The 15,462-nt window shown below is 48.6% G+C and overlaps 1 protein-coding gene across 4 annotated transcripts in view; it reads left to right on the forward strand.

Annotated features, from left to right (window-relative positions):
* LOC140459739 (actin filament-associated protein 1-like) overlaps positions 1–14,925 on the forward strand; it is an 81,117-nt gene extending 66,192 nt beyond the window's left edge. For 3 of the 4 annotated variants that reach the window (XM_072554213.1, XM_072554216.1, XM_072554217.1), the window contains 4 exons: positions 118–255; positions 5,785–5,972; positions 10,400–10,510; positions 13,250–13,418. In XM_072554213.1, coding sequence (XP_072410314.1) covers positions 118–255; positions 5,785–5,972; positions 10,400–10,510; positions 13,250–13,345 — 533 coding nt within the window. In that variant the 3' untranslated portion in view covers positions 13,346–13,418. The other variant, XM_072554215.1, reaches the window with a different exon arrangement.
* Positions 14,926–15,462: the final 537 nt, after the last annotated feature.

Consider the following 15,462-nt stretch of genomic DNA (forward strand, 5'->3'; position numbering starts at 1 on the left):
AACACACTTGTAGCTGGGCAGTGATTTATTCAGTCTGAGAAGGATGATGGAGAGCTGGAACAGCAAGGGACTCTGCTGGATGAAATACTTGCGATTTCTGTGTTGTTTCCCTGACAGTGTTTCGCGAAACCAACTTTTTAAAATCTTGGAGCGACTTTGAAATTAAAACATGCGGAGCTGAAAAGGAGCCTTTCAGAAATCAAGCGACGCAGACAGACAAGAAGGATTTCAAAGAGGCAATGGATACCCTGTCTGGTAAGCAGAGGCCATAATGTCTGCCACAAGGGCTTGTGTGATTTGTCACTGTGCTGACCAACTCCGTCACACTTGGTGATGGAGGCAGTCAACAGATAAGATAAATGTGCAAGTCATGTTCAAAGCGAGTGCAGGTTAGAGATAGCAGTTCTGGTCACCACATTATGGGAAGGAAGGGATTGCAGAGTGAGGGGTCAGAGGAGATTTACCAGGATGCTATCTGGATTGGTTTGTCCGGCAATGAGCAAAGGTTGGAGAAGCAAGCGTCGCAGAAGCGAACGTTCACAGGGAACCTGATTGAGAAGTCGAGGATAATGAGGGATATGGATAGAGTGGACAGAAAGCAACATTTTCCATGGATAGGAGGAGTCAGTGAACAGGGGCATAGATTAAAGGCTAAGAGGAGAGTTGAGAAGGAAAATGTTTGTCACTCAGAGTGATTGCAGTCTGGAATTTGTTGCCTGAAAGAGTGGTTGATTCAGAAACTCTCCTAACATTTAAGCAGGATTTAGATATTCAATTGCATTGCTGTAGCCTCCCAGGCCATTCCCATTCGAGGTATTCCAGAAGTTCCTTCTTTGTTGACTAACATGGAATCGAACGGACTGAATGGCTTCTCCCTGTGCTGGAGCCGTCTATGATTAAAATGCTCATGGTAATTTCCTAATTGACTACAGAACTCATTTTGGAAGCCTTGTATCCCAGCAGCAACATGAACAATTTGCATTTTTATCGGACTTTTAACCTGGGCCAGCACCCCAAAATGTTACTTCGGAGCCACATCAAGGAATATATATGAGTCAATGAGCAAAGGCTTGGTCAAAGAGGTCAGTTTCCAGGCGGACCTTAAGGGAGGAAGGAGTGGAGGGGAGTTTTGAATACGGAAATCTGGAGAATAGAGTGTAGTTGGTTGAAAGCACAGTCTTCAATAACAGAACGTAGAACGCAGTCCAGGCCCTTCGGCCCTCGATGTTGCGCTGACCTGTGAAATTAATCTGATGCCCATCTAACCTACACCGTTCTGTTATTATCCAAATGTGTGGCCGATGCCCATTTAAATGCCCTTAACGTCAGTGAGTCTACTAATGTTGCAGGCAGGCCATTCCACGCCCCTACTACTCTCTGAGTAAAGAAACTACCCCTGATATCTGTCTTAAAACTATGTCCCCTCACATTAACCTTCACCATCTGAGGAAAAAGGCCCTCACTGACCACTCTATTTAACCCTCTGGTTGTCTTACACGTCTCGATTAAGTCACCTCTCAACCTTCTTCTTTCCAATGAAAACAGCCTCGGTTCCCTCAGCATTCCCTTGTAAGACCTTCTTTCCATACCAGGCAACATCCGAGTAAATCTCCTCTGAACCTTTTCCAAAGCTTCCACATCCTTCCTATAATGCGGTGTCCAGAACTCCACGCAATACTTCCAGGTGTGGCCTTACCAGTGTCTTGTACATCTGAAGCATGACCTCGTGGCTCTGAAACTCAATCCCTCTACCAATAAATGCCAACACACCATATGCATTCATAACAACCTTACCAACCTGGGTGACAACTTCCAGGGGTTTATGCACCTGGACGCCGAGATCTCTCTTTTCATCGACACTGGCAAGAATTTTACCATTAGCCCAGTATTCTGCATTCCTGTTACTTCTTCAGAAGTGAACTACCTCACAGTTTTCCGCATTAAACTCCATTTGCGACTTCTCAGCCCAGCTCTGCATCTTATCGATGTCCCTCTGTAACCCACGACATCCTTCAGCACTATCCACAACTCTGCCTACCTTACCTTAACGTCAACCGCAAATTTACTAACCCATCCTGGATGCCTGCATCCAGGTTATTTATAAAAATGACAAACAGCAGGGGCCCCAAAACAGAGCCCTGTGGCACACCACTGGTAACTGAGCTCCAGGATGGAACATTTCCCATCAATCACCACCCTCTCTTCTTTCAGCTCGCCAATTTCCGATGCAAACCACTAAATCAGCTTCAATCCCGAAACTCCGTATTTTGTGCAAATGCCTACCATATGGAACCTTATCAAATGCCTTACTGAAGTCCATATACACCACATCAACCACCTTACCTTCATCCACCTGTTTTGTCACCTTCTCAAAGAACTCACGAAGCTCAGTTAGGCACGACCTACCCTTCGCAAAACTGTGTTGACCAACCCTAATCAAATTATTCCTTTCCAGATGATTATAAATTCTATCTCTTATACCCTTTTCCAACATCTTACCCACAACCAAAGTAAAGGTCACTGGCCTATAATTAGTAGGGTTGTCCCGACTCCTTTCCTTAAACAAGGGAACAATATTTGCTATCCTTCTGTCGACTATTCCTGTCGACAATGATGACATAAAGATCAAAGCCAAAGGCTCTGCAATCTCCTCCCTGGCTTCCCAGAGAATCCAAGGATAAATTCCATCTGGCCCAGGGGTCTTATTTATTTTCAGATGTTCTAAAATTGCTAAAACCTCCTCTTTGTCAACAGCAATCCGATCGAATCTAGTAGCCTGTATCTCCATAATCTCACAAATAGAGCAAATAAAATCTTGGATATGGGAAGAAGCAAGGATTCAAGGGAATCTGGAGATTGTGGAAAGTTGGTTGGGGATGGAGGGGATGACAGAGATAGGGAGATTTGAAAGCAAGAATGGAAAGCAAGAATATACAGACAATGAGCAAAACTAACATCATTTACAAAATACCGTACAAGGACTGTAACAAACACGACATTGGGCAAACAGGTAGAAAACTAGCCAACAGCTTACATAAACAGCAACTAGCCACAAAAAGACATGACTCTCTCTCACTAGTATCCTCACATACGGATGAGGAAGGACACCACTTCGACTGGGACAACACATCTGTCCTACGACAAGCCAAACAAAGCCAACGCACGAGAATTCCTAGAAGCTCGGTATTCCAACTGGAACTCTATCACCAAACACATCGAGTTAGACCCCCATCTACCACCCCCTGAGAAAAGCAACAGAAAGTGACTTCACAACAGGAAATGACATCACCAGCCCAAATAAACCCAAACATATAAATAGTAAGCAGGAATTTTCAGCATTGCTTCACAGAGGCCCACTGAAGATGTTACCTCGTGAAGTAATGAAATGTCTGGAAATGAACCTCCAAGCTCAGTGAGCAAACCTCCATCCAAGAATGGAATTTTACAAAATGAGCCATTGCTTATAGGAAACAAATATAAGTCAGGTACAGGGTGGGAAATCAATCCTGGCTTTGCCAGCGATGCTCACATCCCACAAAAGCTTACATTTTGAAAAATATAGGAGTGACGAGTGAATGAGACTCGATGCCAGTTTGGGTACAAGCAACAGAGTTTTTGGGCGAGGTCAAGTTCACGGAAGATGGGAAGCTGGGAGGGAGTCTGTTGGAATAGTCAAAGGTAGAGGGAACAAAGGCAGGACTCAGGGCTCAGGTGAGATCAAGAGGGGGCAGTTGGCTGAAGTCACCGAGGTCAAAATAGGATGGTCTTGGGTTAGAGGCTCAAGCACATTTTAGGGTTAGGTACAACATCAAACATCGAGAACAGTCTCAGCTCAGTTTCCAGGGAAAGGAACAAAACTAAGATTAGATTAGATTCCCAACAGGATGGAAACAGGCCCTTTGGCCCAATAAGTCCACACCGACCCTCCGAAGAGTAACCCACCTAGACCTACTTCCCTCTGACTAATGCACCTAACACTACGGTCATCCAACCTGCACATCTTTGGACTGTGGGAGGAAACCAGAGCACCCAGAGGAAACCCACGCAGACACGGGGAGAATGTGCTAACTCCACATACAGACAGTCGCCCGAGGCTGGAATCGAACCTGGGTCCCTGGTGCTGTCAGGCTGTAGGGCTAACCATTGAGCCACTGTGCCACCTCTGATGGCGAAGAGCTGGTGGGGAAGAGACAGAGTGTGGCAGAGACAATTGCTTCAGACTTCCCGATACTTAGCTGGAGAAAATGTTTTCCAGTCCAGTACTGGACAAGCATTCTGAGACAGAAAAGGGTTTGAGAGGGGGAAGGGGAGAGGTGTTTATCGTGGTGATTGTGTGTGTGTGTGTGCATGCATGCATGTGCGTGTGTGAGTGTGTGAGTGTGAGTGAGAGTGTGTGTGTGTGTGAGTGAGAATGTGTGTGTGTGTGAGTGAGAGTGTGTGTGTGTGCGTGAGAATGTGTGTGTGTGTGAGTGAGAGTGTGTGTGTGTGTGCGTGAGAGTGTGTGTGTGTGTGTGCGTGAGAGTGTGTGTGTATGCGTCAGAGAGTGTGTGTGAATGAGAGTGTATGTGTGAGTGAGTGTGAGTGTGTGTGTGTGTGAGTGAGGTGTGTGTGAGTGAGAGTGTGTGTGTGTGAGTGAGAGTGTGTGTGTGTGTGTACGTGAGAGTGTGTGTGTGCGTCAGAGAGTGTGTGTGAATGAGTGTGAGTGTGTGTGTGTGTGTGTGTGAGTGAGGTGTGTGTGAGTGAGAGTGTGTGTGTGCGTGAGAGTGTGTGTGTGTGTGTGTGCGTGAGAGTGTGTGTGTGCGTCAGAGAGTGTGTGAATGAGAGTGTATGTGTGAGTGAGTGTGAGTGTGTGTGTGTGAGTGAGGTGTGTGTGAGTGAGAGTGTGTGTGTGTGTGTGTGAGTGAGAGTGTGTGTGTGTGTGTGTGTGTGTGTGTGTGTGAGAGTGTGTGTGTGCGTCAGAGAGTGTGTGTGAATGAGTGTGAGTGTGTGTGTGTGTGTGAGTGAGGTGTGTGTGAGTGAGAGTGTGTGTGTGTGCGTGAGAGTGTGTGTGTGCGTCAGAGAGTGTGTGTGAATGAGAGTGTATGTGTGAGTGAGTGTGAGTGTGTGTGTGTGAGTGAGGTGTGTGTGAGTGAGAGTGTGTGTGTGAGTGAGAGTGTGTGTGTGTGTGTGCGTGAGAGTGTGTGTGCGTCAGAGAGTGTGTGTGAATGAGAGTGTATGTGTGAGTGAGTGTGAGTGTGTGTGTGTGTGAGTGAGGTGTGTGTGAGTGAGAGTGTGTGTGTGAGTGTGAGTGAGAGTGTGTGTGTGCGTGTGAGTGTGTGGGTGAGTGTGAGTGAGAGTGTGTGTGTGTGTGTGTGAGTGAGAATGTGAGAGAGTGTCTGTGCGTGTTTTCAGCTGAAGGTCAACATGCTAATGGGAAATAGGTCGCTGACCTGTGCTGCCCATGGTCACCCCTCGCTGACAATGTTATGTCCTAGTCTGACCTGTGTTTGCTCTCAGCTCTCCAGCGCCTTTGTGAAGGGGCTCCTCCTGCTTTTCAGCCCAGAGGACGTGTGCGCACGTCAGCAGGCAGTGTTATGTCTTGCTGTTCGCCTCTGACCCCTACCGCACTGAGGCCCATTTCTTGAAACGTGTTGCTCCGTTTTGTGTTCGATTCTCTCCACTCGCTTGTGACAGAGCGTGGGAGCTTGTTAACTTTGTGTGTGTGTGTGTGTGTGTGTGTGTGTGTGTGTGTGTGTGTGTGTGTGTGAGACGGTAACCCCATGCTGTGTTTGTTCTCGGCTGCAGAGAAAAAGGCGCTGCCAAGGTTGGAAGAGAAGATCCGTCGTCTCGAGCAGGCTATGTACAGAGCGAAAGAGAGGGTGAAGTCGGGATCTGAACTGAACCTGCTGTCCCTGAGCAAGACGTTGAAACGGGCATCCTGTGGCCAGTCTCTGGCTCTGTTTTCCTCAAACTCAGAAGCAGCGAGTCCTGAGGTCTGTACATGTTGTTGGAGGGCTTGGGGGAGGGGACTCCTCTGCTTTGAATGCTACCCACCCTGCCAGTAACTGAACAAAAAGGCTTGCATTTATATAGCACCCGCCACAAGTTCAGGGGCAATCCCAAACTGCTTCACAGCCACTGAGGTGCATTCAAAGTATGGTGACTGCTCTGATGGAGTGAAATGCCACTTTGGGCACAGAAAATCACCACAATCAGCAATGAAATAAATGATTAGCGGTCAGGGGAGAGTTATTGATCAGCTGGGATAGTGGGGAGCTGTTCAAATAGTGCTACGCAATCTGACACATCAACCTGAGAGAGCAGACTGATTTCATCACTCATCCATACAACCTGGGACAGGCAGATGATGAGGGGAAGTTGGGCCAGCTATGAGTTTCGAAGGGTAAGAGGCAATGAAAGAGTCTGAACAGAGTAGATGTGGAGAGAGGATGTTTCCTCTTACAGGGAAACCAGATCACGGTTTAAAAAATCAAGATCACAAAGAGGAAGTGAATTTCGTTTCTGTCAGAGGGTTGTGAATCTTTGGAATTCCTGTCCTGAAAAGGCGTGGAAGGACGGACCTCGACTATCTTTAAGGGAGAGATCGATGGATTCTTAGAGAAAGTGGGGACTGCAGATGCTGGAGATCAGAGTCAAGAGTGTGGTGCTGGAAAAACACAGCGGGAGAGGCAGCATCCGAGGAGCAGGAGATTCGACAATTTGGGCAGAAGCCCTTCATCAGGAATGAGGCTTGTGGGCCAGTTGGCGGGGGCGATGCTGAGGGATAACTGGAAGGGGGGGTGGGGCTGAGGGGAAGTCAGCCGTGAATGCAATCAGTAGGTGAAGATAGGGGAGAAGGTGTCTCAGCCTGCTCCTGTCCCACTGAACTCATCTTTGCTTACCTTGACACCATCCTGTCCCCCTTGGTCCAGGTGCTCCCCACCTACGTTCTGGACACCACCCACTCCATCCACCTCCTCCGAAACTTTTGTTTCCCCGACCCCCTATGCCTGATCTTCACCACGGACATCCAGTCCCTGTACACATCTATCCGCCAGGACCGAGGCCTCCAAGCCCTCCGTTTCTTCCTCTCCCGCCCTGACACCCTCATCCGCCCTGGCTGAACTTGTCCTCACCCTCAACAACTCCTCCTTCCAATCCTCCCACTTCCCCCAAACCAAAGGAGTAGCCATGGGACCCGCATGGGCCCCAGCTATACCTGCCTCATCGTTGGGTATGTGGAACAGTCCATCTTCCGCAGCGACACCAGCACCATTCCCCACCTTTTCCTCCGCCATATCAACGATGGTATCGGCACCACCTCGTGCTCCCATGAGGAGGTTGGACAGTTCAGCAAATTCACAACACCCTTCACCCCAACTTCAAGTTCACCCGGACCATCGTGGACGCCTCCCTCCCCTTCCTGAAGCGCTCCACCTCCTCTGGCAACCGACTAACCACGGACACCTACGACAAACCCACCAACTCCCACAGCTACCTGGACTTCAGCTCTGCCCACCCTACCTCCTGTGAAAATGCCATCCCTAATTCCGAAGTACTCCGCCTCTGTTGCATCTGTTCCCAGGATGACCAATTCCACCACAGAATATCCTATCCGCAATTTCCCCTCCCACCTGGCCGACGGTGCCTTCCAGTGCATCTCCACCATTTCCTCCACCTCTACCCTTCAACCCCCACCCCTCCCAACGCAACAAGAACACAACCCGCCTGGTCCTCACCTTCCACCCCACCAACCTCCATAGACATTATCCTCCACCACTCCCGCCACCTACAAACAGACCCCACCACCAGGGATACATTTCCCTCCCCTCCCCTATCAGCGTTTCAGAGAGACCATTCCCTCTGCGACTCCCTTGTTAGATCCATCCCCCCCCCCCCACCCCAACTCCTGGCACCTTCCCTTGCCACCGCAAGGACGTGTGCCCACACCTCCCCCCCTCTCTCCGTCCAAGGCCCCAAAGGATCCTTCCACATCCCACCGAAATTCACCTGTAATTCCACACATGTCACCTACTGCGTCCGTTGCACCCGGTGCGGTCTCCTCTACAGTGGGGAGACAGGACGCCTTCTTGCGGATCGTTTCAGAGAACACCTCTGGGACACCCGCACCCACCAACCCCACCGGCCGGTGACTGAACACTTCAAAACTCCCCCTTCCCACTCCGTCAAGGACATGCAGGTCTTGGGCCTCCTCCATCACCAAACCCTAACCACCTGACGCCTGGAGAAGGAACGCCTCATATCCCGCTTTGGGACCCTGCAACCCCATGGGATTAATACGGATTTCACCAGTTTCCTCATTTCCCTTCCCTCCGCCTGACCCCAGTCCCAAGCCTCCAACTCGGCACCGCCCTTTTGACCTGTCCATCGTCTTTCCCATCTATCCACTCCACCCTCCTCTCCGACCTCGCACCTTCTCCCCCACCTTCATCTACCTAGCGCATTCTCAGCTAACTCCCCCCAGCCCCACCCCCCTCCCATTTACCCCTCAGCGCCCCCTCAGCCCACAAGCCTCATTCCTGATGAAGGGCTCATGCCCGATACGTCGATTCTCCTGCTCCTCGGATGCTGTCTGACCTGCTGTGCTTTTCCAGCACCACACTCTCCACATAGATGGATTTTCCGCCAAGCAAGTGACCAAACTGTTATGAGGGGTGAATGGGAGCATGGATTTGAGGTTACAATGGGATCAAATTCTCCCGTCTCTGTGAGGATCTCCTCCGGGTGCTCCGGTTTCCTTCCACAGTCAGAAGAGGTGGAGGTTAGGTGGACTGGCGATGGGAAATTGCCCATGGTGTCCAAGGAATGTGTGGGTGAGGTGGATGAGCCATGGGAAATGCAAGGTTACAGGGACGGGCTAAGGGGATGGGTCTGTGTGGGATGGTCGGTGTGGATTTGACAGGCTGAGTGGCCTCATCTGACACTGTTGGAATTCTCTTATTCAATAGCTTATTGAATGGGGGAGTGGGCTCAAAGGGCTGAATGGCCTCCTCCTGACTCAAATTTTCCATGTTTCAAAGACAGGGGATGGCACGGTGGCTCAGTGGTTAGCACTGCTGCCTCACGGAGCCAGGGACCCAGGTTTGATTTCAGCCCCGGGCACCTGTCTGTGTGGAGTTTGCACATTCTCCCCTTGTCTGCGTGGGTTTCCTCCGGGTGCTCCGCTTTCCTCCCACAGTCCAAAGATGTGCAGGTCAGGGTGGATTGGCCATGGGGAAATTACCCATAGTGTCCAGGGATGTGCAGGTTAGGGTGAATTGGCTGTGCTAAATTACCCATAGTGCCCAGGGATGTGCAGGTTAGGGTGGATTGGCTGTGCTAAATTACCCATAGTGCCCAGGGATGTGCAGGTTAGGGTGGATTGGCTGTGCTAAATTACCCATAGTGCCCAGGGATGTGCAGGTTAGGGTGGATTGGCTGTGCTAAATTACCCATAGTGCCCAGGGATGTGCAGGTTAGGGTGGATTGGCTGTGCTAAATTACCCATCGTGTTAGATGCATTCGTCAGAGGGAAATGGGACTGGGCGGGTTATTCTTCGGAGGGGAGGGGTGGACTTGTTGGGCTGAAGGGCCTGTTTCCACACCACAGGGAATCTAATCTAATCACAACACCTCTCACAGCATAGAGCACCCAGAGCATCAGCCTGAATTAAGGACTCAGATCCTCAAGTGGGACTTGAATTCACGATCCGGGACCCATATTTCCATGGCACCTGCAGGGTTGGGGGCTGGGATTGTGGAAAGCACAGTTAGACAGCCAGGTCAGCCTGAGATGGACTCACAGCTGTCAACCACCTGAGGCCTCGAGTTGTCAAACACGACAGCCTGGACAGACAGCAGGGTGGGACAGTTGGAAGTCTGAAGCATTTCTCCACTCGTCTCAGCAATGTGTGACCTTACTTTGCCTTGCGCTGTTAGTTCAGTCAGGACATTAATGTCACACGGACACAATGCTCCGACACATTTTTAAACAGAAGCAGATATCTATTGGAGTTTGAAGCAGTGCTGTTTGACAAATCTCACAACCTTTTACTCATCCACCAAAAAAATCCACCAAATCCCCAATCTCAATTTTAGCATCGAAAATGTTTCAATCTTTTCCCATCTGTTCAGATGCGGACTCTAATCATCCACTTGGCTCTCTTAGTTCAGATCCAAACTCCACCAGTTTAAACAGGAGTTGGACTCTGAAAGAGCAAGTGTTTTGAGCAATTAAACAGGCAGCTTTTCACCAGCAACAAAAGTAGCTTTTGCATTTCCTTCTTGATATTCATTTATAACTGACCCTTTGATTTGACCCGGGCCATCATTTGGGCTCTGGTCAGTCTCGCAGAGCTGCTGCCAATCTGCTGTGACTTGGTATCAAAATGTCACTGCTCATTTCTCATTCAATTGACAGGGTCCGATCGTCAGCCCGATCTTAAGACGCACAGCCTCAGCCAAAAGCACTCTGAGGAGGACACCGTCCATCACGGTGGTTGAAAAGGGCAGAGTCCTGCAGAAAACAAAGGTATGTATCGCCCACCTCTTTGACGGTCTCTTTGAGCGTTGGTCCGCGATTCAGAGATCCCTCTTGGGAAGAACAGGAGAATGCCGGATATCCACAGGGCGGGGAGCATCTGTGGAGAGAGAAAGAGAATTTGCCTTTCGGGTCAGTGGCGCTTTTAGTCAGAACTGTCACGTGTCAGAGGTTTTAAGACCACAACACCAGAGGAGCAGAAATTAGGCCATTCAGCCCAGCAAGTCTGGTCCACCATTCAATCATGGATGATAGGCTTCTCAACCCCATTTTCCCGCTTTCCCCCTGTAACCTTTGATCCCCTTAGCAATCAAGAGCTTATCTCTCTCTGTTTTCGATAGACTCAGTGTCCAGGCCTCCACAGCCTTCTGTGGTCATGAATTCCACAGATTCGCCACTCTCTGGCTTAAGAAGTGTCTCCTTCTCCCTGTTCGAAACGGTCTTCCCTTGACTCTAAGGCTGGGTCCTCGTCCTGCCAATGGAAACATCACCCCAACGTCCACTCTGTCCAGGCCGTTCAGTATTCTCTACGTTTCAGTCAGATCTCCCCTCATCCTTCCCAACTCCATTGAGTATAGTCCAAGAGTCCTCAAATGATCCCCATATGTTAAGCCTTTTATTCCTGGTATCATTGTCCTCTGGACCCGCTCCAGGGCCAATACATGTTTCCTGAGGTATGGGGCTCAAAATTGCTCACAGTACTCTAAATACAGTCTGACCAGATCCTTATAAAGCCTCAGAAGTACATCCCTACTTAAATATTCTAGTCCTCTTAAGATGAATGACAACAGCAGTGAAGGGCTTTTGCCCGAAACGTTGATTTCGCTGCTCGTTGGATGCTGCCTGAACTGCTGTGCTCTTCCAGCACCACTAATCCAGTATTTGGTTTTCAGTATCTGCAGTCATTGTTTTTACCCAGCACAGTGCCTCATAGCACCAGTGTCCCAGGTTCGATTCCAGCCTCGGGTGACTGGCTGTGTGGAGTTTGCACATTCTCCCCCGTGTCTGCGTGGGTTTCCTCCGGGTGCTCCGGTTTCCTCCCACAGTCCAAAAATGTGCAGGTTAGGGTGAATTGGCCATGTTAAGTTGCCCATAGTGTTAGGTGAAGGGGTACATGTAGGGGAATGGGTCTGGGTGGGTTGCTCTTCGGAGGGCCGGTGTGAACTAGTTGGGCCGAAGGGCCTGTTTCCACACTGTAGGGAATCCAGTCTAATCTTACAGAGGTCTATGTAAACATTGTATTTGCCTTATTAACTGACCCAACCTGCATGTTTCCATTAAAGGATACCTGAATGAGGACTCTCAAGTCCCTTCGCACTTCAGATTTCGGAACTTTTCTCCGTTTAGAAAATCGTCAACGTCTCTGTTCTCCCGACCAAATTGCACGACCTTACACTTTCCCACAGTGCATTTCATCTGCAAATTCCTTGCCCACTCTCTCCCTACGGCCTCCCTACCTCCTCAGTACGATATGACCCTCCACCGATTTTGGCCCGCACACTCCATTCCAAGATCTTTCTGCTGATTTATGACAGAAAAGAAAATCAAACTTCTGAGCCAGTGAACCTTTTGGTTCACAAAAGTGGCTAGTGCACCCCACAGCAGGGTCAGCCATGACTCAACAGTCAGCAACCTTGCTTTTGAAGTCATGGTTTAAGGTCCCACTGTCATGACTCGAGTGCAAAATCTATTCACACCATACTGAAGGGGTGCTGTAATGTTGGATGTGCTGTCTTTCAAGGGGGGCATTAAACTGAGACTGATTCCCCCCCCCCCCTTTTGGGTGTGTGAGAAACCACACGGAAGTGTTGAAGAAAGTGCGGCCGTACAGGACATTGGTTCGGTCACTTTTGGGACTTTGCGTGCAATTCTGGCCTCCCCGGCTGCAGGAACAAGGTTGTGAAACTTGAAAGGGTTCAGAAAAGATTTACAAGGAGGGTGTCAGGGTTTGAGCTGTAGGGAGAGGCTAAAGAGGCTGGGGCTATTTTCCCTGGAGCATCGGAGGCTGAGGGGCGATGTTATAGAGGTTTACAAAATCATGAGGGGGCATGGATAGGATAAATAGGCAAGGTATTTTCGCTGAATCTGGAGTCCAAAACTAGCAGGCATAGATTTAAGGTGGGAGGGGAAAAGATTTGAGGAGCAATGTTTTCACGCTGAGGGAGGTGTGTGTGTTGAATGAGCTGCCAGAGGAAGTGGTTGAGGCTGGGACAACATTTAAAAGGCATCTGGATAGGTATATAAATCGGAAGGGTTGAGAGGGTTATGGACCAAATGCTGGCAAACGGGACTAGATTAATTTCAGATATCTGGTCAGCTCAGTGACTGTAAAGAATAGAACCTTTCCCTGGTCTCTTTGACCAATGTCCAGCGAACTTCACGAAGTGGTCACTTTCCCATTACTGTTTGTGGCAACTTTGCAACTCTAACAGAACGAAAGATAAGGGGGAGCAGATTTCAGACTGAGTCAAGGAAGAACATCTTTACCCAAAGGGTTGCGAACCTGTGGAATTTCCTGCCGAATGCAAGAGTTGAGCGACCTTGTGGAATGTTTTTAAGGAAAAGATAGACTTTTGAACAGTAAGGGAACTAAGGGCCATGATGAGTGGGCCAGTAAGTGGAGCTGAGTCCGTTAGGGATTAGCCATGATCTTATTGAATGGTGGAGCAGGCTCGATGGTCCAAATGGCGCACCTCCACTCCTATTTCTTATCTTCTTTCAACTCTGCAGGTCTGTTGCATTGGAAACCACAGTCCTTCAGCTCAGGTGCTTAGTTCGGGAGAAACACAAGCTGTGAATTTCGACCCAGGGTGCTTATTTCATTGACACTTTATCTCAATCACATTGATCAGGGACACATCTCACTGCGCCAGTTTGCTCTCCCCACTTACGTGGTCCTCCTCTCTTTACAGGAATGGGAAATGAAGTCTTCAGTCTAAGCAAACGTGTGCAAAAATGTAATTATTTTGCAAAGAACTCTCGTCATGTGAATATGCCCAGTTTGCGGAACCTCGGCAATGTAAATATTGGCGTCAGCATGTGGATCATGCGAAGGAAAACACAATACTGGATTCACTTGTCATCTATGACACTTAAAGAAATGTAACACCACTAAGGGGCCTGGATTCCATTACAGTCTGCAAGCTGTATCAAGGGTGACTTTGATATAAGATGAAAAAGAATTGGACTGTGACCTGACTGGACAGTTGGATTCCAAAAGCCTACAATATCATCACTTTGATTCCAGAGCGTCTGTTTACTTTTAATGCAAGCTAATGTTGTGAACGCAAAATGACGGCATGTTTATTTTGGAAATGAGGACTTTCTAAACCAAATGTGTGTTCCCCCTCCCAAGTTTCCAAATTATATTTTGCTCCCCCCCCTCTGCCAACCCAGGCCACAGTAGCAACAAGACCACAGCAATTAATCACAGACGTCACCAACCCTCTGGTCAACTTAACCTAACAGGAAGTGACCAATTGATCCTTTATTCAATGCACAATGTAAAAACTTTGAAAGGTCCTGATGCAAAGTGTTGATGCTGACTGCAGTGAGCATAAACGTGCTCTCCAGGCTTGATCGCCCTTTCAAAGGGCTTCCTCGCTATGTCCCAGCCTGTCTGGAGTTAACAGGAACAAGGCTGAGATGCCCCACGAAGGGTAAGTTGGCGATGGCAAACACTTCCTAGGATTCTCTGTGGTAACTCACTTAACAAACAGGCAGAGTGCAGAAGTAGAGGGCATAGGTTAATGGTGAGAGGGGAAAGATTTAGAAAGAATTAAGAGGCAACTGTTTCATACAGAGGGTGGTGCGTGTATGGAATGAGCTGCCAGAGGAAGTGGTGGAGGCTGGTACAATTTAAAAGGCAGCTGGATGGGTATATGAATAGGAAGGGTTTAAGTGGAATATTGCTGGTAAATGGGACTAGATTAGGTTAGGGTACCTGGTTGGCATAGGCAAGTTGGACCATAAGGTCTGTTTCCGTGCTGGAGATCTCTATGACTCGAGGGTGCTGAGGAAGCTCATTATAGCCACATCAACAGTAGAGATGTTCACCGTCAGCCTTGTGGACTGGGCACTTGGGGTGGCAGATTCAAGCCAGATTTACCACTGCTGAGTGCCAACGTATGACCAAAACAGAAGATAGATGCAGGCACCATGTGACCTCAGGGTTGGTGATACTGCAATCTGAATAACTGATTGTGACTGCCTGCTTTAACAACCACATGTATCAAGGAGACTGGAAAGACAGCTTAGTCCGTTTCATTGTCCAAGGGACATTGCAGAAGGAGTAAAGAAACAAGTTTCACCAATAATTAAAACATGTATTTCACATATTGGAGCAAAATAACAATTTGAATGTCACTGAACAATACCAACACACTCATAAAATTATCAGAATTGTACATCTTGTCTCTGTATTACATTTGTTTATAAATTGAACATGGTATGATTTCGTCGTGCAACGATTTTTTAACCTTGTGGTGACTGGAGATAGTTATGCCTTCATGGGTGAAAGCGTAAGTGATTTCAGGGAGACTGAGTTGATGGTCCATTCCTCAGTAATCGGCACGGAGGGAGCACAGTACAACCAGAGGGTCAGACTGATGGTCAGTCCTGACTGATTGACTTCACTGTCCACAACCAACATCACTGAAACCAGTTGCCTGGTCACCATTGCATTACAGTGCTTGAGAAAGCACAACAAATTGGCTGCCACGTCCAGGTTCTAAAATGTACTAAACTGGCCTAAAATACATTCAGGCAGTCTGAGGTCAGGAAGGGTTCTCCATCAATGCAATATTTTCATTTTTCTCAGTCAATAAACCTCACTTTGGATACTGCTGGAGGGGGATGACCTACCAGAGGAAAGCCATAGTAGTCAGTTCCCTGGCACCGAGCCTGACACTGTGGCAAAGAACGGAAGGGGGCAGAATAGAAAA

The sequence above is a fragment of the Chiloscyllium punctatum genome, chromosome 35 (assembly GCF_047496795.1).
Source record: "Chiloscyllium punctatum isolate Juve2018m chromosome 35, sChiPun1.3, whole genome shotgun sequence".
Lineage (NCBI taxonomy): Eukaryota > Metazoa > Chordata > Chondrichthyes > Orectolobiformes > Hemiscylliidae > Chiloscyllium > Chiloscyllium punctatum.